Source organism: Aspergillus pseudodeflectus (assembly GCF_044049435.1).
Source record: "Aspergillus pseudodeflectus strain CBS 756.74 chromosome Unknown BJX68scaffold_46, whole genome shotgun sequence".
NCBI classification, from domain to species: domain Eukaryota; kingdom Fungi; phylum Ascomycota; class Eurotiomycetes; order Eurotiales; family Aspergillaceae; genus Aspergillus; species Aspergillus pseudodeflectus.
Window position 1 is genome coordinate 222,934 of NW_027263822.1, and position 23,495 is coordinate 246,428.

The 23,495-nt window shown below is 51.1% G+C and overlaps 8 protein-coding genes across 8 annotated transcripts; 5 read left to right on the forward strand and 3 right to left on the reverse strand.

The window, feature by feature from the left end:
• Positions 1-2,394: 2,394 nt before the first annotated feature.
• BJX68DRAFT_270185 (P-loop containing nucleoside triphosphate hydrolase protein) lies at positions 2,395-5,181 on the forward strand (the record flags this gene model as incomplete). The annotated part of the gene is made up of 3 exons (XM_071046561.1): positions 2,395-4,266; positions 4,324-4,588; positions 4,649-5,181. 3 exons carry the CDS (start codon positions 2,395-2,397, stop codon positions 5,179-5,181), a joined length of 2,670 nt encoding a protein of 889 aa, XP_070895632.1.
• Positions 5,182-5,772: 591 nt separating this feature from the next.
• On the forward strand, positions 5,773-6,499 carry BJX68DRAFT_155576 (guanylate kinase). The gene is made up of 2 exons (XM_071036751.1): positions 5,773-5,838; positions 5,892-6,499. Exons 1-2 carry the CDS (start codon positions 5,829-5,831, stop codon positions 6,461-6,463), a joined length of 582 nt encoding a protein of 193 aa, XP_070895633.1. The 5' UTR covers positions 5,773-5,828; the 3' UTR covers positions 6,464-6,499.
• Positions 6,500-6,915: 416 nt separating this feature from the next.
• BJX68DRAFT_270187 (uncharacterized protein) lies at positions 6,916-8,017 on the forward strand (the record flags this gene model as incomplete). The annotated part of the gene is made up of 4 exons (XM_071046562.1): positions 6,916-7,237; positions 7,295-7,467; positions 7,529-7,689; positions 7,774-8,017. The coding sequence occupies 4 exons, from the start codon at positions 6,916-6,918 to the stop codon at positions 8,015-8,017; spliced, it is 900 nt and encodes a 299-aa protein (XP_070895634.1).
• Positions 8,018-8,296: 279 nt separating this feature from the next.
• On the reverse strand, positions 8,297-9,445 carry BJX68DRAFT_244004 (C2H2-type zinc finger protein; the record flags this gene model as incomplete). Its single annotated transcript, XM_071041233.1, has 3 exons — positions 9,141-9,445; positions 8,635-9,067; positions 8,297-8,542 (listed from the first exon to the last, which is right to left on the reverse strand). Coding segments are annotated over exons 1-3 (677 nt in total), but the record flags the coding sequence as incomplete, so codon positions are not given.
• A 130-nt stretch (positions 9,446-9,575) lies between these two features.
• BJX68DRAFT_244005 (uncharacterized protein) lies at positions 9,576-11,863 on the forward strand. Its single transcript, XM_071041234.1, has one exon. It carries the CDS (start codon positions 10,416-10,418, stop codon positions 10,584-10,586), a length of 171 nt encoding a protein of 56 aa, XP_070895636.1. The 5' UTR covers positions 9,576-10,415; the 3' UTR covers positions 10,587-11,863.
• Positions 11,864-12,710: 847 nt separating this feature from the next.
• Positions 12,711-13,905, reverse strand: BJX68DRAFT_244007 (uncharacterized protein). Its single transcript, XM_071041235.1, has 2 exons — positions 13,301-13,905; positions 12,711-13,230 (listed from the first exon to the last, which is right to left on the reverse strand). The coding sequence occupies exons 1-2, from the start codon at positions 13,855-13,857 to the stop codon at positions 13,005-13,007; spliced, it is 783 nt and encodes a 260-aa protein (XP_070895637.1). The 5' UTR covers positions 13,858-13,905; the 3' UTR covers positions 12,711-13,004.
• Positions 13,906-15,046: 1,141 nt separating this feature from the next.
• Positions 15,047-16,033, reverse strand: BJX68DRAFT_155602 (uncharacterized protein). The gene is made up of 2 exons (XM_071036752.1): positions 15,505-16,033; positions 15,047-15,433 (listed from the first exon to the last, which is right to left on the reverse strand). The coding sequence occupies exons 1-2, from the start codon at positions 15,951-15,953 to the stop codon at positions 15,208-15,210; spliced, it is 675 nt and encodes a 224-aa protein (XP_070895638.1). The 5' UTR covers positions 15,954-16,033; the 3' UTR covers positions 15,047-15,207.
• Positions 16,034-19,727: 3,694 nt separating this feature from the next.
• On the forward strand, positions 19,728-23,156 carry BJX68DRAFT_270191 (ankyrin repeat-containing domain protein; the record flags this gene model as incomplete). Its single annotated transcript, XM_071046563.1, has 4 exons — positions 19,728-19,846; positions 19,900-20,129; positions 20,203-20,331; positions 20,398-23,156. 4 exons carry the CDS (start codon positions 19,728-19,730, stop codon positions 23,154-23,156), a joined length of 3,237 nt encoding a protein of 1,078 aa, XP_070895639.1.
• Between the last annotated feature and the right edge of the window lie 339 nt (positions 23,157-23,495).

The window sequence follows — 23,495 nt, forward strand, 5'->3', positions numbered from 1 at the left end:
AACTAGATCCTATGGTCTGATCTGCCCGGATCGCACCTATATAGCGTGTACGCCGCGACACTTTGACAGTAAGGACTCGTTCGTACTTCATTCTACGATATATACCACAGTGTGGGATATCTTGAGCCCTTCTTTTTTCCTTAAGCTCAGCGAATTGGACCATGGCTAGTCGTTATACAGTTTGGACGTGGTTATTAGGAGTCTACGTAAGTCAACCATCGCACGAGCTTATGTGAACGAACTAGGGCTAAGAGAGCACGCGGTGTCAGGGAGGACAGGAGGGCTTTCCGTAATAGTAAGGCCTGTCATGAAGTGGTTATTCATCCAGGGCATCACCATCAGGTACTTCAATGAAAGCCCATCTTAAAAGTGTACCTGTGTCAAGCTAAGAACCTTGAATCATGGTATATCTCAACAGCTACAAAATTAGGTATACTCTAATATGCAGAGTCGGCTTTTCAAACTAATATGCTCTATTCGAGTAGCCAAGAGCGCAGGCAAAACAAAATTAAATAAATCTGACTTCTAGAAAAGGACCTACCTAGATGGTGTAGTTCTGGCACAACAGGTCATACTAAGCAACTTTCCTGAGTGAACCTTCCTATCAGTTGCCCTTTATTGCTGGACATCCCCATTCTCCCTGGCATTTATGGCTCTTACGGGATACTTCATTGACAAGGCCTGGTAATAACACGAGGCCATTCTTGGATATGAGCATCTTGATGGATCATTTACCGGTACTTCTTGGACTGTGACTGTGATTCAAGGACATGCTATACTGACCTAGTAATATCTAATACCACTAATACTGCCGTGAATAATGATACCATGCTGCAAGGTGTTCAGAGATAGTGCAGTCTCCAGCATCCTCTGGTGCCTCTATATCCTGGGTTCCATATATTGTTCATGTTCTACAGCGCAGCCTGGATGCTCTACTTGAAAGAACTAGAGCAAGCCCCGCAAATAGCTATTACGAAAGGTTGACCTCTCAGGCATTCCTGAGCCAAGCTTCCTCGTAGGTGGACTCTTTGATGGGTTGACTTGCACACGACTGGCTCACGCCCAAACAGTACCATGACTATTCATGGTCGGGGGTAGAGTTCACTTAGAGAAAGGCAGGCCAAACGTAAGTACGTATACTCAAGTCTATAGAATATGTTCAATACAAGTTTAGCAACCGTTCGAATTGGCAATCCTTCTGGATTACAAGGGTGGATACTCAAGTAACAATATTATTGATCACGAAGATAGGAAGGACTATGTACAGTAGGAATGAGTTATATCCTCCTCCGTGGTATATCCTGGGTAGGTTCGTATGATATGCTTGGTATAGCATCTCCTTGGCTTCTACAATTCGCGTACAACCTGTATACCAAGTATCTTGGCATGGTATGATTGGTCACTGGCTCCCTGTGACTTCGAAGGTAAGAGCGATAGGCTGGGAGTTTCCCGCATCCTCGTGGCTTCGTAACAGCACCATGCTTGCAAAGCTTAGATATGGTCCTCTGCTAGCAGCTTGTTCCTCATTCTGACGTTTGTCATCAACGCACTACTGCTTTATTACTCAAACTACCAGTAATTCTTATACGAGTAGCTAGGCTTGAAGCAGCCCACATTGGCATCCCAGACCCTTATGATAATCAGTTGGTCGCATTTTACAAGGCAAGCAGACCACACGCGCCAATAATGTCACGTGAGGAGACCGCGCCAGGAGACGCGCGTACACAACCAACATGCTCCTTTCTCCCAAAACTGGGGGAGCGCAGCAGGGCAAAGCGAGGACTCACCTTTTCATATACTTTACTGAGCTGCAGCAACAATTCCTGCTGTTGATGATTGTGAGCAGTTGATGCTCCTGTCAAGTTACTGGCGCGTTTCTTGAAAGCCTAATCCTGTGACTTGGCTGTAGAGAGTCAACAGTGAGGGTTTATGATTCAGAGCAGGTGATGTTTTGGTTCCAATTCCTTCTCGGATGACGGAAGCCTTATATTTAGCCGCATCAAACACTTCCACCAAATCCCGGAATGCGTTCAGATGCCCAGATATTGTGATCTTATGAAATTGGCACTCACCGTTGCTCGGTGCGCAAGGCATTGGTGAGAATGCTCTAATCTTACCCAGGGGCAGTTCGCGCCAAACCCTCGAACATGATTTGACAAGATCCCAGCCACTTAGAATGGCCCCACAACCACTAATGCAAGACAACTGCGCCGCAATCGATCTCGTCCATGCGATGCGTGGGCTCGGTGGTGGTCCCTTTGACAAGACGCCGACGAAGGGGTTAAAAGCCCCTGCCCACCTGCACCGTCCCAGCAATGCTGTTCCAGTCAAACTCCCCGTCTTCTGTTTCTAAGCTACCACCATCTGACCGGTTCGACCAAGAAGTCTCCCAATATGACAGTCACGACAGAGGACGAGGCTTTACGGCAGTTACAGAAAGAGCAATCCAAACTCTTGGACAAAATCGACGAATTGCGCACGATCGGCGTTGGAGGGCTCGTGGAGCTCCCCCAACTCATCGTCTGCGGCAATCAGTCCAGTGGGAAAAGCTCTGTTCTTGAAGCGATTTCTCGCGTGAAATTCCCCGCAAAAAGCAATGTGTGCACGCGGTTTGCGACCGAGGTCATACTGCGACGCAGTCCCAAACCGAAGATCAAGATTTCAATTGAGCCTGGGCCGTCACGCTTGCTTCCAGAAACGATCAACCATATCCGAAGCTTTACTCACGAGGAATTCTCCGACGGTGACGGTCTCCCAGCGTTGATCGAGAAGGCTAAAGAGCATATGGGAATTGAAGACACAGTCAACTCAGGGTTTAGCGATGATATATTAAAGGTTGAGGTTTCGGGACCGGAGAAGCCTGAGCTGACCCTGGTTGATCTGCCGGGTCTGTACTATTCCACGAGCCTTGATCAGGGAAAGCGAGGAATTGCCATTGTTCGCGGCTTGACTGAGAAGTACATGACGAATTCTCGGAGTATTATTCTGGCTGTGGTCAGCGCAAAGACTGACTACCACCTTCAAGAGGTCGTGAATATGGCTGAGAAATTTGACAAAAGGCGCGAACGGACCCTTGGAATCATCACCCAGCCCGACATGCTGGAGGTAAATTCCGAAGAGGAGGAGTCATACTTGAAGTTTATGCGAAACGAAAAGACATACTTAAAGTTGGGATGGCACGCCTTACGAAATCGGTCATTTGAGACTCGCAACATATCGGATGACGCTCGTGATGACCAGGAAAGAGAGTTCTTTAACCAGGGCAACTGGTCAAGCATCCCGCGCGATTCTGTTGGCGTGGAAAGCTTACGACGTCGACTAAGTAGCATTCTACTGAAGCACATTCAACAGAACCTCCCAGAGCTGATTGCAGACATGAAGAAAAAAATCGCCGACCGCGAGGAGAGGATGTCGAAGCTAGGAAGCCCACGGTCTACCCTGCAGCAGCAGCGAGGATTCCTCCTGAACGTCAGCAGCGCATTTGAGCGTATCGTAGGACAAGCATTGAATGGAATGTACGCGGATGAATTTTTCGGCGGACTGGGCACCCAGCACGACCAGAATAACAGCCGACTCCTTCGGGCAGCTATTCGACAGTTGAATGAGTTCTTTGCCGAGGCTATGACCATTAGAGGCGGCCGGCGGGCGATCATAGGGTCCATACCATGGCCAAGCACCAAAGCCAACCCGTACCTGGCCGATTGGGCTCCGCAGTTTGTATCACGGGAAAAGCTAGAGGGAGAGGCCACGGAGCTCGCTCGCCAGAACCGGGGCATCGAACTTCCTGGAAGTGCCAACCAACTGCTGGTAGGCAACTTGTTCCGTGATCAGTCGAAACCGTGGGAAGGCTTGGGAAGGGACCACCTACTCAAGGCATGGGACTCAGTTCGATATTTTGTGTTCCTTCTTCTGCAACACTTAACGGATGAACACACTTCTGCGCTGTTGGCAGGCTCGGTGATTGAACCAGAACTGGAGGGCATGAAACAGGCCCTGCTAGACAAACTTGACGAACTCACCACGCACACGAAACGTGGCCATCCGCTACCTGTTGGCAAGAGCTTCCTGACACAGATCCAGAAGGCGCGAAGCGACCGCTTGGTAAGCTCACTCAAATCGAAGCTTGCAAATACAAGCACAGACAACAGCGGACCGCTCTCAAAGGTCTCGGTATTCGATGTCCAGGTAGCTATCGCTGAGCTAGAGAAATCGCGTGACGAATTCGCGGCTGCTGATATTGTCGACCAAATGCAGGCTTACTACGACGTAGGGCTCCCCCCTCCAGGGGTTTCACCGATCTGTATACTGACATCCTGGGTTCAGATCGCTATCTTAACTTTCGTTGACAACGTTGCGACACTTGGAATCGAGAACTGCCTTCTTGCCCCTCTTCAACGCATCTTCAGCAGCCAAGTCGTGAACAACATGGACGACGCACAGATTAGAGAACTTGCGGCAGAGCCCCTCTATGTCACGGAAGAAAGAAATCGCTTGTCCCAGGAGCTTGAGAAGCTACAAGTTGGGTTAAGAACATTCAATATATTCCGTCCCATAGTGCCACCCTTTACAAGCTCTTCAGAACCTAAGAGTGTGTCTCCTTGTCATGCTGCTCATATCAACTGTCACGAAGCTAATCATACCCCCATAGATCGGAGTATTTTTGAAACCGCCGCACCCCCGCATTCGCCTAAGCCCCCTGGGTCCGGGCTGTTCAGCCATCCATCTATACCCTCAACCACTTCTCCAGCAGCACCAAGCACCGCAACCAGCACCAACAGCGACACTGCCCCGAAAACCCTATTTGGCAGACCAGTAGCAAATCCCAACATCAACGTTTCCAGCAACAATTCCAGCATATTCGGGAACAGCAAATCCAGTCCACTCAGTAAAAGTGCCGGAATGTTCGGCCAACCCACCCCAGGCCCTTCACTGTTTGCGACGGGCAGCCACCTCTTTGGGGGTGGTTCTGATGGTCCGGATAAAGTCACACCTCTAAGCACACCCCCTGTCACCGAACCTGAACGAAGTGCAAGTGGGGGATCTTCTCTGCCTTTGCCCGAAGGGCTAGAAATTCCACGGGAAAGCTCTTCCGGTTCCCTTTTCCAGACTTTCGACAAATTCACTGCCAACCCTAAAGGAGGCCTCTTTGCTCCCCCGAGCACTAAACGTGCCTCTTCCTGAGTATGCTTCCAGCAACTCGCAGGAGACCATCCTCCACTGAGGGTTCCATGGCTTTTTTGGTTTGCTAGTCAAGCGCACCGCTCTGTAGGATGTTGAAGCGGCTTTAAAACATCTCAAAGGCAGATTTGTGGTCTCGTCGAGCATGTTGGATAAGAAAGAAGAATCTTCATTCAGGTAGTCGTATTTGCGAAGGCAGTTTTGGACCTAGTGGAAAACATCATTTGTCTCTCGAAGGCACAGATCTGGGATCGTAGCAATTTTCTTTCGGTAATATAAGGCACATATGAAGGAACATTTTAGTTTAGTGCCCCAGAATTCACCTAAACGCTTACTTTTGCCATTCAATTGGGATGGAATACAAGGGCGCTTTGGTTCACTTTGAAACTGATATACCTTTGAAAGTAGGCCACCGTACAGAACACTGGAACCACACATCAAATGAAGTGATGTTGGTTGACATCCCGTCTCTTAGCCAATCAGCGTGATTATATCTGCCAAGAGATGGGTGAACCATTTAAAGACACAGGCTTGGCATCCCTGTCCGCCGACCGCTGAAACGGACGCAGTTTTAACCTGACCACTCCCCTGCAGCGTACCCATATCTTGTGAGAACTCAGTTTACATTGAGGACTAGTTTGTCTCAAAACATGGTTCCTAGTACGTCCTATCTGTAACTATTGGATATCGACCTGGCGCCTAACCTTCCGCAGCACCTCCTCGCGATCGCAGACCTATCGTCATTTCCGGACCGTCTGGCGTCGGTAAGGGAACACTTATCAAGAAGCTTTTTGACGAACATCCCAACACGTTCGCATTTACCGTATCTCACACAACTCGCAAACCCCGGAGTGGTGAAATTGACGGAAGAGATTACTTCTTCGTCACTCCCTCTACATTTGACAACCTCATCTCCCAAGAGGCCTTCGTTGAACATGCAACGTTCAGCGGAAACCAGTATGGCACGAGCAAACAAACAATTATGGACCAGATGGCCAAGGGGCTAGTTGTTGTGCTAGATATTGAAATGCATGGCGTTAAACAGATGAAGGCCAACCCAAGCATTGACGCACGGTATGTCTTCATCAAACCGCCAAGCTTCGAGACTCTCGAGCAGCGTCTTCGAGGACGAGGCACTGAGAAATATGAAGACATTCAACAGAGACTAGCGCAAGCAAAGGCTGAAATTGAGTATGCGGATACTGAAGGTGTTTATGACAAGATCATTGTCAATGATGATCTTGAGAGGGCATTTAAAGAGCTCGCGGAGTTCGTTTATGGCTGAGCTTTTCCAGACCATCAATGTTCATTAGTTTTTTTGTTGATATATAGAAATCTGAATGTATCATTCAAAGTGCACGTTAACCAACTCGCTAAGAAGGCATAAACTCTCTCGCGGAGGAGGCCATCATTACTCAGCCCTACAATATCTTAAGACCAGCGAAAAGTGGGTTCAGCTTAATATACCGGCCAATCGCCGCAGTGCAAGGCCCTGATGATTACCTTTCTTGATCTAGGCCAGACAGAGCGCGGAGAATGACCCGATGTGGGGTGCGCGATAAATGCTTACGCTAAGCAGAAATTGCGCTAAGGAATGATTACACAATTCGCCAGAAATAATTACAACCCAACATAAATATAGTAAGAAATCATTATATGATTACTATAAGAAGACTCAAGGTCCCAGCCGCATAGCGGGCTGAAAATTCCACTCAGACCTAACATATACCTGACACCATGTCGGCCATCAACGGCGTAAACTTTTTGTCTTTGAAGACATGGTGGCCGCCCCAGCTGGTAGCCCAGAAGCGCCCATCAGCCGCATTATCGCGCAAGATCGCAAGATTTATTATCACCTTGTATTTATTCAGGATTCTTAACAAGTACATGTCACAGGCGAAACAAATAACTGGGTTCGAGCACGCCCCTGGGTTGCATCTAAGGAGCTTTCTCCTTACAGGAGGGAGCAGCGGGATTGGAAAACAAATTATGCTTGACTTGGCGAGATTAGAGGTGAAAGTCATGATCATTGATCTCCAGGAACCAGAGTTTCCCTTGCGTGAGTGGTGAGACCCAAGAATTATATAAGTCCTAGCTAAGAAATTTCTCCCCACAGCACCGAATGTCTTCTTCTACAACGTCGATATTACCTCCCCAACTGCGATCCAAGAGGCAGCTACTCGGATCCGCCAACAGCACGGCGAGCCAACGGTGCTGATCAATAATGCTGGAGTGGGCTATATGGGAAACATCACCGAAGAACCAGAATCCAACATTCGACGAACGATAGTAGGTCAACACGCTGTCCCACTTCTGGTTGGTGAAGGAGTTCCTGCCCGCAATGATAAAGAACGGCCATGGACATATTGTCACCATAGCGAGCATGGCTAGCTTTGTTGGCCTAGGTGGCATGGCTGATTACGCGTGCTCAAAAGCAGCGGCTCTAGCGTTTCACGAGAGCCTGACGCAGGAGATACGGCACTCGTATGGCTCGAAGCGAGTACGCACTAGGTATGAATCTCTGGCCGTAGCATAACTGTTCGATAAATTCACGGGATTACTTGGTATAAGAAATAACTAACCAGGGCTTACTAGCATCATCCACCCGATGTGGGTGCAGACGCCCCTGATCAACGACCTTCTGACCGACTCCGCGCAAACGAGGAATGGCATGCTGTCTGCTGGGGATATATCGAGTGCGGTAGTAAAGCAGCTCGTGCGAGGAAATGGGGGCCAGGTTGTCATTCCATGGTGGCTGGGAATTGGTTCGATGGTGCGGGGACTGCCGATGTGGCTGCAGGAGATGGTGAGGGACCGCTATTCTCGGCGTATCACCTAGACGGTGCATGGTGGCTCGCACAAGGTGTACAGCTGTGCGACATCGGCAGCCACGTTTTTATCAGGGTCTGGTTCCATCCTATCCCGGGCGTTTGGGTGACCACAATGCATTAATATATGTAAGACAAAGATGTCACGACTATGGAGGATGTATAGCACAAGGCTGGCAACCTAGTCCGGGGAAGAGGAATGGGTCGGGGCCGGGCGGCGAGAAACGGATGCATATAGCTAATTAAATGTCTTACTAGATACAGGATAAGAGTAAAAGATAAAAAGAAAACCGGGAAAGAATCATCTATCTCCTCCTTCGGCATGCCGATTCCTTCTGTGCGCTCGCAGGTGGTCTCTCCGACCAAAGGTCCGGTCGCAGTGCGATTCCGGGCAGCGGTATGCGTCCCGCGAAACGTGGACTGTTTTCACGTGGCGGAGAAGATCAGCCTCGCGGCGGAAAGTCGTTGAACTGGTGCAATCCTGCCATCTACATTGCAGTGCAGGAGTGGTCGGCTGGGTAGGGTGCGTTGACGCGCTGCTCGAGTTAGCTATGTCGATGCATAGACTGGGAGGGAGGGGTATGGAGCAGCAGAATCAAGACTTGCTACGACAGGGAAATAATCATACCTCGGTGATCCAATGATAGTTTCATCAACGGCGGTTTGGGTGGTTACCTGGCCGGGTGCCTGCAGAGCGCGTTCGGCCATACGCGGGAGACTGCCATCCACAGGGCCAAAGTCGCTGACCAGGACTCCAGGTTCTCTCGGCATCGTCTGCACACCTTCGGTGGGCTGCTCCGTGGCTCCGGTCTCGGGACCTTCGTGGGGGCTCCAGGGTACAATCGCACCCCCGGCCTCGGCGTCAGGTAGCCAAAATGGCAAGCCGGGATCCCCACCAGGCTGGTTGTGCCAGGACAGTGGCGAGCGGGGTTGCAGGGTTGTGGCGATTTCCTTATGCCGAGTTGGTATGTATAGCTCGTACGCGCTTGCGGTTGGCATATAGTGACCGACTGTGGTTTGTGGTAACCGGCCTTGTTGTTCCATCGTCGACGATATTTTCGCTATATTCCGTTGGATACTGTTAAAACGGAAAGCGGTTGAGAGAATGCTGGTAGACAAAGCTGGATTTCTTACGAGGGTCAGACATCTTATACCCTGAGCAGGTTGAAGGATGAAGGGGAATAGCCCTGCGTCCTCAACGGGCTCAAGTTGCCAAGCCACGCTTGCTCGATTGCTCAATCATCAGATCACCTATGATGTGGCATGTATTGTCGAGAAAGGGGAGAAGGATCTGAAACGCTCAACAACGGACAATGCCGAAAGGGGAATAGATGTGTCTCCCACGTGTTAAATCCTCCAAGGCGTCGACAGTCCTCCCGGAATCCTGGGGTCAGACTGATCAGCACCCACTTAACTGAGTGGGCGGCTAACGGATGCCGTCAGGCCGGATCTTTTTCGTCGCACGGAGTGAGACTTGGGCATTATTAATTTACAGCGAATGAGCCGCATACTCTCACCGAGTGTCGCTTTCGGATAAATTCGCTGAATATGATTCGCCTGGGCGCAACCAAGCAGTCTGGCGGTGTGAGCCCCGCCTCTAACTAGAAGCCTTCAAGTTCCGGCCAAGGCTTGTGAGGTGTTCCGTTTTCGTAATCGGCCGCTGGGTCGTAAACAACATTAGCGCGTGGAGCGACCCCAGGCAACGACAAGGAGAGTCAGCAAGCGGCGCATGAGCCCTGCGCCCAAGTGACGGAGTCTTTCTTCTCTTGTTTTCTACCCAACTTCACCAGCTCTCAATTCTTCTCCTTTATCGCTGTCACGGGTATAAGATTGTTGGGTTGGAACGCAACAGCCGCTGTTGACAAAATACCATCCCCAAGGACCAAGCACTGACACTGGCACGACCCCTTGTCACCAGACACCCATCGACAAAAACCTGTCAGGCAGTCCAGGCAATAACGAATGCACTACTACGCTCAGAACCTGCCAAAGGCCCTCTTTCGGACGTGTACAAACCGTGTCTGAAGACGTCCTCGGCTGGCAGTTGGACGATCCGCAACACTATTCCCTGAGAGCCCCCCACCAAATCTATCTACTGCTTACGCTCCAATTTTCTGTCAACTGTATCGGCTTTTGGTCTGTCGAGCTCCGCCTTCTTATGCCGATATTTTTTGAGCCTCAGGTGCGACAACAAGTGAGCTCCTGGACGTGCAGTCGTGAGCCTGATCGACTCGCTCGCCATGTGGTCAAACGGCAACCAGACGACCGATCAGCATAATTAATGACTGAAAAATAATGCAGAGAACCGCGGTTTTCCTGTGACAGAGGGCCGCTGCCCCCGATGATGAAGAAGGCGACCGTTGAGGGCCTATTTGAAGAGGAATATTCGCTCAAAGGCTCTCCCACCCAATGCAACTGTTCACATTAGATGGCAACTTCGGGCTTGCTGCGAACGAAATGCGTGTCAGTGCTCGATGCCGGCCGTGGGAATTCCATAAACGAGAGCTAGTCGATGTCTACTTGCAAATCGGCGGACATATGGAGGAAGCCACGCGCACTGGAAATGATCTTCCTATCTGAGCATCGTGTCCTAGTTGGTTGGTGAGTTATCAATCCGGTCTAGCCCAACTCTAGCTGGGCAGCCTATAGAAGGATTTCCTCCTCATGGGAGTCAGGCCAGGCGAAATGTGACGATGGGCAGCAGATGAAGCTTCAGCTGGGGGCTTCGGCGGGTCCGATCTAAAGGGCTACAAAAGATCTAAAAATCTCCTAACTAGCAAGATGATGTCGATGGCTTTATGTGATTGTGCTGATAACAAAAATAGTTACCCCTAACACCCTGGCCTGGTCCCAAAGTCCGACAGATCCTCCACGTCCGCGCACTACTACTGCTTCCTCGGCATCACAGATCGCACACCCGACGGCTCCCCCGCTCGAGCCTTGACCTTCGCCAGTTATCTAGCAGCTCGTTCCGTGGTGTCTTCTTCATGTCGAGTCTAAACCACAATACCCCGCTTTATTGGTTTGTGCTTGTGAGGAGTGATAAGAGGCATCTGCATACCTATATTCCAAAGCAGAACGGACAAGGATATTGACACGAAGCTGGACGAAATCACGGAGTATGTCACTTAGGCGCCAATGACGTTTGGGGGCCTATGGCAGAATACACCGTCTGTTACATTGACCCATGCGCCTGAGGGACTCTTGGAGCTGTAAAGCCTTGAGAGAACTGCTTGTATTGCGCATAACGTGTTCAATGTAAGCGCCCGTCCTTATCCACTTATCGTTAGAAGCGACTTGTGTGTCAAATCAAACCTCGCCCAAGGCGCAAACCTCTGCACCGAATCCAGCGCGTCATTCGCCAACGCCCTCCGCAAGCTCCATGCGCGCTTCCACGGCGTAAATCCCACCCAGGTCAAAATCCAAGGAACAATGACCGAACATATGGAGCCAGTGAAGCGGCGTATCTGGAGCGTCTGCGGTATATCACACAAGATGGCACGGATGTATGCGCTGACGGACTAGTACTTTGCGCGATATGTGCAACCAAACCTCACGAGGCTTTGCTACTATCTTACGTTTCGGATGATGACATCGGCGGCTATGCTGTAGTATGTGCCATGGTCAAGAAGGGCCAGAGCTGCGAATGACAGGAGGGCCAAGAGGACATTCATTTCGGGCTTTGGGTGCTTGCTGCGGTCTGATTTCCCTTCGGCTAGTACTAGGGTTGTATTTTGGTTTGCGGTAACTAGTGTCTTCACAACGTGGCAGTCGTGAATATAGCTTTCTCCAAGCGGTCTTAGTTTCAAATCTGACCTAATGAAGTACCTAGTTGGTCGGCTAATACGAGATCTCGGTCTTTCAAAGAACTTTCATCGTCAAGGACCTAATGACATAGCCCAAGGCTGTCACAGGCCGGATTACCGTCACGAGGAGAAGAGGGCATTGCGGGAAACTGTCACTCTCTGGGCACCAGTTGCCGGACATATATTTCCGGTACACCGACCACAATATAGATCTTCGCGTCCGGATTGAAGGGCGTAAGAGTCATGCACTCTATGTGTTCCTGACAAGGCTCCTACGGCGTATAAACAGACATCCGTCTTCTGCACACTGCCATCCCCGGTCCGGTCACGACTCAAGACGGGACACGGCATGGATGTTCGCGACTCTTTTTCGAAGCGGGGGACCGTGGGTGGGCCGAGCCGAAGCCGGCACGTGCCATCAGTCCGCCAGATCTGTACCTAAAAATAACAGCCGAAGCGCGACCGGTGGTCTGAGACGTTGTACGCACTACCCGCGACGGTTTTTCATCGAGACGTACGAGTCCCGCTCAACTAAGTAATGTAGGATCTGTCGTTCGTTTTGTTTCGGACAGCCTCTGAACCTGTCGGCATGGATGCCTGAGGTGTCAGCAGCCGTAGCGAGATCACGCCGTGCCACACCACGATTCTTCCGCTCGGTCTTCCATTGGCTTAGGAATACCAAGCATCTTTATATCTTTAGAGCCTCATCCAAAGCAGAAGGAGGGATCTGGAATAAAGGGGTATGCCTCGATTGGACGATTCAAGATGACCGTGTGTATTGCTTGTATGCAAAGAGCGATGGTCACGAGACACACGAGCTGGAGAATCCTAGAGGAACGGGAAACTCCTTCAGAGTCATGATGAAATGAGGAGGAGAAAAATTTGTTTACATAAGACTGCTTGAGAAGAAGAAAGTAACTTGAGGACCGAATCCTAACAGACAGGCTTCATCCTATGACATACACCAACGCCATATACTGCCCAGGTCAAACTCCGTGACAGGCCCTGATTCGCTTGCCACATCCAAAGCCACCGCCAAGAAAAAGGGTCAAGGCCAAACAAGCAGCAAAGAAACCTAGGACAGGGGTGAGGCTGGAAACCAAACCAGCTCAAGACAAGTTCATCCGATGGAGGCGAAGACCCAAAAGGGTAATAAGGAAAAAGCAAACATTGGCGGGACGCGCCCGACAGATCACCAGCCGTGATGAGTTTTTTGGTGAGCCTTGAGGTGATCTTTCCTCCCAAACGCCATGGCACAGTTCAGTTGGGTGCAACGATGCGCCTTAGGAGAGACATGAATAGTCTTTATGTGGCGCATCAAGTCGCTTTCGCGACGAAAGACAGTAACACTACGGCAGCCAGCCCATTCGCACCGAAGGGTGCGTTCGAAATAGGATGGATCCTCGATCGATGGATAACTGCACGAAGCATTGTTAGAAACGCAATTCCAGCGATAGCAGGAGCGGTAGAAAGATGGCGGGTGCTTACACCAGGGATTGGCCAGCCGGCGGGGAATTAGGGGTCCAGTGTGAAATTCGTTCGCCACGTTCCTGCAGCGATAGTTCCGGAGGGTCAGCGAAATGATAGCCGGACGCCCCGTTGGCGGGGATTTGATCGCGCCGATCGGTTGAGGAGTCGGGAGGCCTGGTGCTCATCCACGGTTCGTTCACTAGAGGCTGCGCTAGCAAAGTCGTAGAATCGTTCCACTCGACCGCTCGCATACTGGACCAAGCCGCTGGATCAGGTCTGTCTCCAGGAACCAGCCGAAAATCTGGGAGTAGCTCTGTGTCCTGGTTTGACAAGAGTGGTAACTCCTGAACCACAGAAAGTGCTAGTAGCTGCGAGTTTGCCGTAGGATGAAGTGAGGCCGGGGAAATATAGGGGTGTGAATTGCGTTGGTCCTCAGTATGGTTCAGCACCGACTGCGACGTGCTGATTGGCTGCTGCATTGCGTCCGACGGCGCTTGCAGGTAGAGGGACGACTTCATGATAGCAGGAAACGAAAGTGATGAGCGAAAGAATAGAGCAACCGGACAGGCGACCATCCTGGTGTTCTTATAGTCGGATGCAGTTGGGACAAACACTGGGTGCCTGTGTCAGGGTCGAATATCCTCGTCGAGCCGGCCATCCCAAACTATTCTGATCTGACGAAAATCATCCGCGCGCCTTCTCTTTCTTGGATTGGACGCAGATTTTATCGGAGGAGTTGTAATCCTAAAGTATCCATGCAGCAGGGAACTCAAAGCACATATGAGTGGAGTCGAAATTCGGTAAAAGACCAATCATCCAGAAACTGCAGGGCACCAGCTCCGCAGCTGGGCGACTTGGCAAACCGTGGAAATTTTCCACGGATGTCGTACCTCTTTGTCGTACCTTTTCGGCAGACCTCTTTGTCGGACCTCTTTGTCGTACCTCTTTGTCGTACCTCTTTGTCGTACCTTTTTGGCGGACCTCTTTGTCGTACCTCTTTGTCGGACCTCTTTCTCGTACCTCCGTCGGGGTCTCACTGGTCAAGTCTCCAACAAAACCGCCCCCAGTTGCGATCAGCGATCCACCAGAAGGGCCGTGGTTGATGAGCCCAGACACCCCAGGCCCTCCCGACCAATTAGCAAAAGTCCGCGGAATCATAGATGTGACCGCATGGATGTAGCTGTAATCGGAACCATCCCCAATCTTGCATTCAGGATAGGTGTATCACGCCAGGATCGTTACCGCACCGCATACGAGCGTCACTTAACTCAGGGCATTGGTCAGCAGAAGATGTCAATCTGATTTTACGATGGCTTCGCTAGTTTTCTTACGCTTGATAGTTGAATAGGATAGTCCCTATAAACATGACCGCGGTTTCTAGGCTTTCCTAGAGAGCATCTTAGAGGAACTTAGCACTAATATTACTGGAAAAAAAGCCACTTTCGCAAAACGAGGCGGCGCAAACCAGGTATCCGGCTGAGAATCCCCGGCTATCGCTACCAAAGAGCGAATGTCAAGGACAGTCGCCGGTCAAGTTTATGAGGAGAGTATCTAAATATATAGAGAATTCTCTTAGGGCTGAGAGGAAAGTTATCTCATCATGAAGTCTGTTGAGTCGGGTTTACTCCGTACATAAGACGTTCTCAGCTGGGGAATGGACACTAGGACTCATTCGTCTCCGCTTCAATTCTATCGCATTAACGTTACAAGCTCCCCAAGAACCATCCGCTGCGACTAGCTCCAATTCGCCTACAATACCTACAATACCCGACGCCACCCGCAAGCCAAAGGAGTCAAATGAGAGCAAAGAAAGGAAAGAAAAGGGGCTCAAGAAGGGGTTGTGGGAAACAAAAGAGATCGATGCGTGTCATCCACTGAACCTGGAAACCGAAAAGGGAAATAAGAAAAAGCAAACATAAGTTGCCTCATCCGCCGTGACGATTCCTCTGGTGAGCCTTGAGATGGTCGCGACGACCAAATGCCATGCCGCACTGGGGTTGGGTGCAAGGATATGCCTTGGGAGAGATATGAACTGTCTTTAAGTGGCGCATTAACTCGCTCTCTCGACAGAAAATGGTCACACTACGGCAGCCTATCCATCTACACTGAAAGGTGCGGTCGGCACGGGGTGCGCCCTCGACGGAAGGAAGACTAAAGAGGATGGTTAGAAGACTGGGCTCAGCGACAGCGGTAGTGGTGGGAGCACGGGACGGTATGCATACAGTGGAGACTGGTCAGTGGACGGAGGATAGGTCAGCCAGCTTCGAGTCCATTCTTCACGTTCCTGCCCGTGGGGATCGGCGAAATGATAGCCGGACACCCGCTCGGTGGGGATTTGATCGCGTAGATCATTGGGAATGCCGGGGACATCACCTCCAAGTGAGGCGCCCGTTCTAGGCTGCACTAGCACCGATCCAGAAAGCTTCGGTCCAGTTGCGATTGCATTTGACCAGGTAACAGGTTCGTGGGGATTGTCAGGGCCGGAAGCAAATCCCAGGTATAAGCCCGGGCGTTGGTAAGAGAAGTCGGTCATCCCTTGAGAGACAGAACTTGCTCTTAATTGCTGGCTCGGAACGAAACGCGGCGAGTGCTGGGAGGCATCTGCTCCTAGATTATTCTGCTCTTCGACATCGTCCGGGAGCCACTGGGAAGGTCCGATTGGATGCTGCATTGCGGGCGGTAATGCTTAGCAAGACGCGTGATTGGCGATAGAATAGTGTAAATAAGGATGAATTGATCTGATGAAGATCGAAACAGCACAGCTGGAGAGGAAGCGGGCTTGGGATTCTTATAGGAAAAAGAGTCTCCTCTCAGATCCGACTGTCGCTGGGTGTCAAGGGCGAAGAGGTGAACGGGCTTCTTTTTCTCCTTGACCCAGCCAGTGCGCTGCATTGAGGCGGCAAAATGCCATATAAGTACAGAGTAGATCAATTCTCACGCCAACTCGAGCAATTGCGTCAGCTTCGGAAGGAACAGCAAGCCCTGGTTCCAGGCTTATGTATCACGGGGGTTCCATCGTCTCAGCGCGTAAACCAAAAAAAACAGGAGTGTCAGCCAATCCCAGGCTTGCCATGAAAGTTATTTGCCGCTTGGATGTTGTTCGCTGGGCGCAAAACGGAGGAAAAAGGAGGAATCTCCCTTTTGCAGCCTTTGCCAAGGTGAGCCTCAGCAGTTTTCTATCTTGCCCAGGTGGGCTTGGCTCTTGGCTGGCGAGGTCTCTTCCTGGATCTGGTTAGTGCGCGTCGGTCCGTCGCCAAGGCCGGCTCCAGCGGATATTGTGCCAAGGTGGGCTTAAGCCATTCTTTGGGTGCAAATACGAGTTGTTCACAACTCAAATCGGTCGGCTGGATCTGCCTCGTCATCATGAGACTTCTGGTTGTAAGCCGACCCGCGATTGGCGAGCATGAGTGGGTCAATTTGAAAAACCGCCAACTCAGTTGCAATCGAGCATCGTCAAACATGAATAGTGGGAGGTCTTATTCTGTCTCCCCTGCAGGATCAAACACACCTGTCCACCGGGAAACGTTGTGTTCTTCTAGCGACTTGGCTTGAGACAGGAAACCGGGCACCGCCGTCATTTTAGAGACCTTCAGCGCCTCAGATTTTTGATGGTGTAGGATTACTTTATGTAGTTTAGCTTCTTGTTCGTGAGCGCTTTAAAAAAGGTGCTAGGAATACAGATATAGTGACTAATTATTCCGATAATTATACATGAATTATGACCTTTTTAATAAGCCACTATATTTTATTCATATTACCCTCGAACGCACGTTTAACCTCTTACTAAGCCACGAAACCATGGAATATTCTTAAGATAATAGGCTTATATATTAAATTGCATATAAAAAGAGTGGCTTAATAAGGGTTTAAACATGTGGTCAAGGGTAAAACATGCGGATATATATATTTTCGTGATGCTTGGCAGAAGGAACGCTTGGAAGCGTGGAAGGAAGGGAACCTAAGCCTAATTTAGTAACCATCAAGGTCGAAGATTTTTTGACGGCTTCAACCATCAAGAAATTTGACGTTACGCCCCATTGACGCAAAGATCTCAGCTCCTTGAAGTTGAGTGGGCCTAGCTGTATTTTTCTATGCGACCATCCTTACTTCTTAGGGTAATTCAGTCAGCGCAAGTACATTTGCGAAGCACTTCTCCCGAGTTCACAAAAGCACGAGGATTATTCCCATAGTGGGACAACAAGGGACGGACGGTACATCAGGTACCAAGACTCCTTTGGTACAATGCTCAGTCGCGATACCAGGTAGTGAGATTAAGAGATCACGTGATCGGACAGCATCTACATCTCGAGTGAACAAACGAAAGCAAATCTTCGAGAAAAATAGAATTAGGAGCACTTCAACAACATGGGACAGGTTCAGCTTCGTGAAACCTCTTAGGTTGCCGCGAATAAAACATGTACACGGCCTGGCTAATCTATATCTACTCTAGCTTTATTCAATTACTTCCGTCGGCCACTACACCAACTGATATATATTCATTTTCAAGGTCGCCCATAACTATGTTCCTTACTGCTACTTTGTATCGAAAAAAAAGGCAGAAAAGAGCCATAGGCACTCAAGCTGGACCACAGAGGCGTCGGGTGGCCAAGGACCTCCAGCTAGCCCTAAAACCTCCCCGAGTCATTGTGAAAGATAGTATAAGCAGGCACCCGGGAAGCAGTCAAGCAGCTAGAATTGTAGCCGTAGAATATCCCCCGATGGATCTAGGACAGCTGTTTTTATTCTGGTTGGCAAACTCAAAGCGCTTCGGTATGCGGAGATGATTAAGGGAAAGTGACTGGGTATCAGGACACGACTTGATCGATATGCAGATCGATGAAGGCCAAACAAAGAGAGGAGACAGGTCAGCCACGTGTTGCCTACTGTGGATCCGCCACCACGTCGTTACGGAGAAGAGTAAACAAGGTGAGCAACCTTGAACGTATCGTAGCCATGGAATATGTGCTCTTGCTGTAGACCGTTGTCTATCCCGTATGCCGCCTCCTGATGTGTTCCGCCAGATTGTCGCGGCGATGGAAGGTCATAGAACATCCGGGCTCCGGGCATCGAAAAAAACCAGGCGTGAGGTGGATTACTATTAGATGACGCCTCAATAGGCCGGGGCGAAACGATGTATTTGAGGAATGGCACCCCATCCATCTACACTGGGTGGCATGAGAGGAGCTGATGTGCACCCTCTGTATGTGGTATATCAAGGCCCCTGCATTATGGAATGTTTCTGTGCTGTCGCACCCCATCCACGCACACTGGTAGACACGCATATTCCACGCGCTCTGTTCGATCAAAGCTCCGGAGTAAGTACTATGCAAGCGGCAATGATTAGACATCCGGTGACTGCAGCCGGCATAGACGGGAAGAGACCAACCTCGGGCGCTGATCGAAGGATACGGGAGAAGGACAAAAAGCTGAACGCGACACCGCGGGACTCGAGGGTCGTTGATTCTCAACATTGCCAAGTTCAGCGTATTGCCCCCAGGGGTCCGTAAAAGTTTGATCATGATGGCCACTGGAGTCTGGCGCGTGGGTACGCAGAGTGGGCGAGCTTCGTGCGACTGAGTCCGGAATATCGCTGATCGTACGTGCAGAGAGGGCGTGGCGCCGGGGGGTAGAGTAACGAAATGGGGGTTGCGAATCTACCTCTGGTAAGAGGCCCGGAAACGTTTGTGGAATTAAGATATTGGCTCGCGCGGAGGTTGATTCTCCGCCTTGGGATATCAGATCGGGATCGTAGTAGGACCAAATATTGTGTGACGTATAGAGATGTGGGAGTGTGTAATGATCTGGGACATCATCATCGTGCGACTGTCCTGGCCAGGTTGACCGCTCCATTGCGATGGAAGATCAGTCGCAAGAGCCATTCATCAGCGGGTTAGTCGAGGGCGATATGATTTTATAACAGAGGAATACCGGCCGGGAGAAACATCACCGCTATTTATCGTCTGAATGGATCGTTATAATCGGAGTGGTGGGCCATCTGTCATCCACCGCAGGGACCCCCGGACCAGTTGGCGATCAGCATGCTGGAAAGAAGAAGAGGTCCTGTCACGATTTGGGGATTAGCCAGTAAAAAAGCGCTCCAGCGCGGAAATATTTGCCGTGGGAGGGAGGTAAATCTCTTGGGGAATGAGGAAACGAGAATCAACCAATGGCCATCTCACATGCACCGTGACGGACTGCCCTGGTGGAGCAAGATTATAGAATCTGCCAATGGGCGGCTGCAAACCAATGACTAGGTTACACGAAAGGCTGCCCGAAGTGCGTGGGGGCACCAAGTGTCAGGGCTGTGCAATTGCGAAGCCCATGAGCGGTTCGCTCAAATATGGGTCGGTGAGCCTCGCGCCTGAGGTTAAACCCTTTAACTCCTGGGCCGACTTTCTCACAAGATGGGCCTGCCGAGTCCCATCATCACCCAACAGCCGCACAGATGGACGACCCGGCGTGGGAAGCACACAAGTTGGAGCTCCAACAGCTGTATATTCAGCAGAACCGAAGCCTGAGCCAGGTAATCCACCATATGGCATCCACGTACGATTTCAGGAGATCGTAAGCAGACTTGCATCGCTGCTTTGATCAGAATGGACCTTACAGCGACTTAGGAAAGCACAATATGAGAACCGTCTCGACCAATGGGGATGGCAAAAATATCAGAGGCTCACGCCATCCGAAGGGAACTTCATCGGGCGGCGGATCCACAAACGAAGGAAGGTGTTCAACAAGGCGAGCGAGGTTTACATCGACGGCGACGAGTATGCGTCGAGGAAACTGAAGAGGGCATTATACGGCAAAGCGTATGTCTCGACGATCGAAAGCCTTCACAGGCGAGGGGGTATGTAGGTGCCTTCTTTGCATCCCCTTTCCAGGATGTGGCTAATAAGACCGGACGCGGGTTGGGCCATCAGCTCCTTCGCCGGATACGCCAGAAAGAATCCTCGTCTGCACCCCAGCATCCGCGGGAATGCACCTTACTTGGAAAGTATCCCTCCCGTGGCTGCGCTTCACAAACCTTCTGCGACCGGGGCAAGCCGGGGGTGAGTTGCGTATAACGCTGCTCGCGCGGGTCTTGAGAGCTGGCTGACCCGTTCCGTGATTTGCAGATCCTTCATCGACAAGAGGGTTACCTGTACTCTTCCCTCGAGACAGCAATAACCCATCGCACAGTCTGAACAGACGTCTTTTAGCGCACCTGGCCTCCATTGTGCCATGGCGCCGCCTTTCCCACCCTCCCGTCCGAAACAGTACATCGCGAACCGCCGCCGCGCTGACAATATTGATGCCGGAGGAGTACGAGGACCATCACCAGGCGCTGGCTGCACGGTTCAGCGAGGGGAAGCAATCAGTGCTTGATAGTTTGGCGGTGGATATGTTCCTCCTCTCCAACAATCTAGTGTCCCACGAAGCCAAGGGAAAAACGTTTGCCAGCATGGAGATTCACGATGCACGCGTCGTTGACCTCCTTCGAGCATCTGGTTGGGACAGCGTGGCTCAAATTCGGATCTTGCTGTCTACCCAGGAACCGACAGCCGGGGCCATAGCCGAGCAGGCCTTCGCAAGTGCTCTCCGGATTTTGGACCGAGATATAGTCAAAATTATGCTCGAAGCCGGCGTTGATCCAAATGTACCTATCGACACGGTGGCATCTGGCCCACAAACACCCCTGCAATATCTCGCCAGTATTGGCACACAGGATCAAGCCGCTCTTGACTTGATCGAGCTACTGTTGTCCTACCGGGCGGATATTGATCTATCCGTTGGTGAGATTTCACCACTTGAACACGCAGTTGAGCAGGACCACACCAAGATCATTGAGTTCTTAGTCGGGCGCGGTCCCCGCATCACACCTTCATGTCTCGCTGCTGCAGCGGGAAAGGTCGCGGATGCAGACCTTTTCTCCACGTTTCTTGGTCCTGCAACGGATATGGATGTACGGAGCGGGTGGCCACTGTCTGAGGCTGTGCGCTCCGGGAGAATACACATCGCGAGCCTTCTGCTCAGCAACGGTGCCGATGTAAATGCATTGGTGGGCATCAACTTCGATGGATCGTGGGGCCTCACCACGGTTATAGGTGTTGCAGTCGAGGCGAATGGTGTCGAAATGTTGAAATTTTTGCTGGATGCGTGTTCCGACATTAACCCTCAGCTCGACGGGCTCCGCTATATTTCTCCCCTTGCCCTAGCGGTAGATCGGGAGAAAACAGAGCCGCTAATAATTGACCTGCTCCTCCTCGCGGGAATCGATGTGGATGTCGCTGATTGCTGTGGAGAGATGACCTTGGTTGAGCGTGCTCTGGAGTCCAACAACATTGCCTCATGCGAGGTCCTGATACAGCACGGTGCGAGAATCGAGAAGCCACTTTCTGAGGGGACGCAATATACCTCGGCACTTGGCAGCGCGATCAAGAGTGGTGCCGCCGAAGTCTGCGATATGTTGATCAGGATGGGCGCAAGATTAAACGATACCTATACTGAGCCCCCAGGGACTGTACTCGGAGCGGCTATCGAAAAGGGAGACGTCCACCTCATCCGCACACTTGTCAATGCCGGAGCCGTGGCACTCAGCGACAGGCTGCAAACGATCGGGAACATAGATACAGCCATATATCTACAACAGGTAGGAATTCTCGAAGGCATTCTCCGCGTCTCGGGGACCAGGATCCTGGTGGCAGCAATCTCGGCCGGCAATGACGCTTTGTTCCACTGGTTACTATATCAAAATGCCAGTATCGACTTTCTACGGACACGCACAGCATCTTCATCCAATCATGCGAATGAGACCACACCACTGCAGGCTGCGATCTCCTCGGGGCGACTCAGCTTTGTGCATGCGATCCTCGACAGTGCGGTGCAAGTTACCGATCGTGACCTTACGACGGCAGTGGACAGCAGCGGAGTAGGCTGCACTGATGATGTCTGGCAACTGATGTTCAAACACCTCAGAGGCAAAGCTCCTACTGCTATCGCAGCAGCAATCATGGGGCGAAAGTCGGAGCTTGTACAACTCCTCCTGAAAGGAGGTGCAGACCCAACAGGGAAACCACTGGAGCTTTTGGACTACTGGAAACGAGATGGATGCTATGATATTCCGCTCGGGGCACCACAATCTGTTCTTGAACTACTTCCCCGATGGGGGAGCCAGTCACTGCTGAAATGTTTGCTGCAGTCATACGATTGGGACCCAACAGCGGTTAGCCGTGCTTTGACACTCTCCATCATATTGAATCGTAACGACTTGTCTGAATGCCTTATGGACGCTAATCTTGATGTTAACCACGAGATCATCATCTGCAATTTCGAAGGCGAGGATGACGGCGCGGACGACGCGCCCATGTTGGTGCATAACGAAGTCTTGACGCCGCTTCAGGCTGCGGCAAAATACCAGCAGCTCCCAATCGCCAAGAAGCTACTCGAACACCCTCAAATCGACATTAATTACCTGGGAGACGGTCTCCGCCGGAGAACGGCACTGCAGCACGCCGTCGACAACGCAAACATGGACCTGGTCAACCTACTACTCCAGGAACACGACGCCGACGTCAACATCGGACCGGCAAGTAACGGAGGAGCAACTGCCCTGCAACTTGCAGCCATTCGAGGGTACTTGGGCATTGCACAACGCCTCGTCGAGCTCCATGCTGAGGTCGATGCCCCTCCAGCTGAATTCAACGGGAGATCGGCACTCGAGGGAGCGGCGGAGAATGGTCGGATTGATATGCTGCAGATGCTTCTTGATGCGGGGGCATCGGTGACTGGGGTCATTGGTGAGCGCCAGTATCGGCGGGCTGTCTACCTAGCGAAACAGAATGGACATTATGCTGCTGCTCGTCTTTTGAGGCAGTTTAAGGAGCGTATGGAATGAGCGCGGTATGCCATTGGGGGTTATGGCGACTGTGCTTAGCGGGAGTCCGTCTGTTATCAATCATTCTCTACTCATTTACATATCGGAATATGACCTTCGTAGTTTGCAGTTGCACCGGGCTTGCGTCTAATATTGGTTTCCATATCGGCAGAGGTCAGGCTCAGTCCAGGGAAGCACCGCTCCCGACTGAAGCCTCAGATCACCGTCACCCCGCTCACAAGGTTAAAAAAATACGAGTGTAGGCCAACCTAGAGTGCACCTGCAACCTACATCTAACCGCTCCGAGTTGGGTGACTCCCAACAGTTGACCAGCTTGAACTCGAGGATGCGTAGAGCGGA

Coding starts and splice junctions, on each gene's coding strand:
- BJX68DRAFT_244005 (XM_071041234.1), top strand. CDS start 10,416: ATGCAACTGTTCACATTAGATGGCAACTTCGGGCTTGCTGCGAACGAA.
- BJX68DRAFT_155602 (XM_071036752.1), bottom strand. CDS start 15,953: ATGCAGCATCCAATCGGACCTTCCCAGTGGCTCCCGGACGATGTCGAA. Junction 15,434..15,504: donor TCCACTGACCAGTCTCCACT/GTATGCATACCG, acceptor CATCCTCTTTAG/TCTTCCTTCCGTCGAGGGCG.
- BJX68DRAFT_244007 (XM_071041235.1), bottom strand. CDS start 13,857: ATGGTCGCCTGTCCGGTTGCTCTATTCTTTCGCTCATCACTTTCGTTT. Junction 13,231..13,300: donor CCGGCTGGCCAATCCCTGGT/GTAAGCACCCGC, acceptor TGCTTCGTGCAG/TTATCCATCGATCGAGGATC.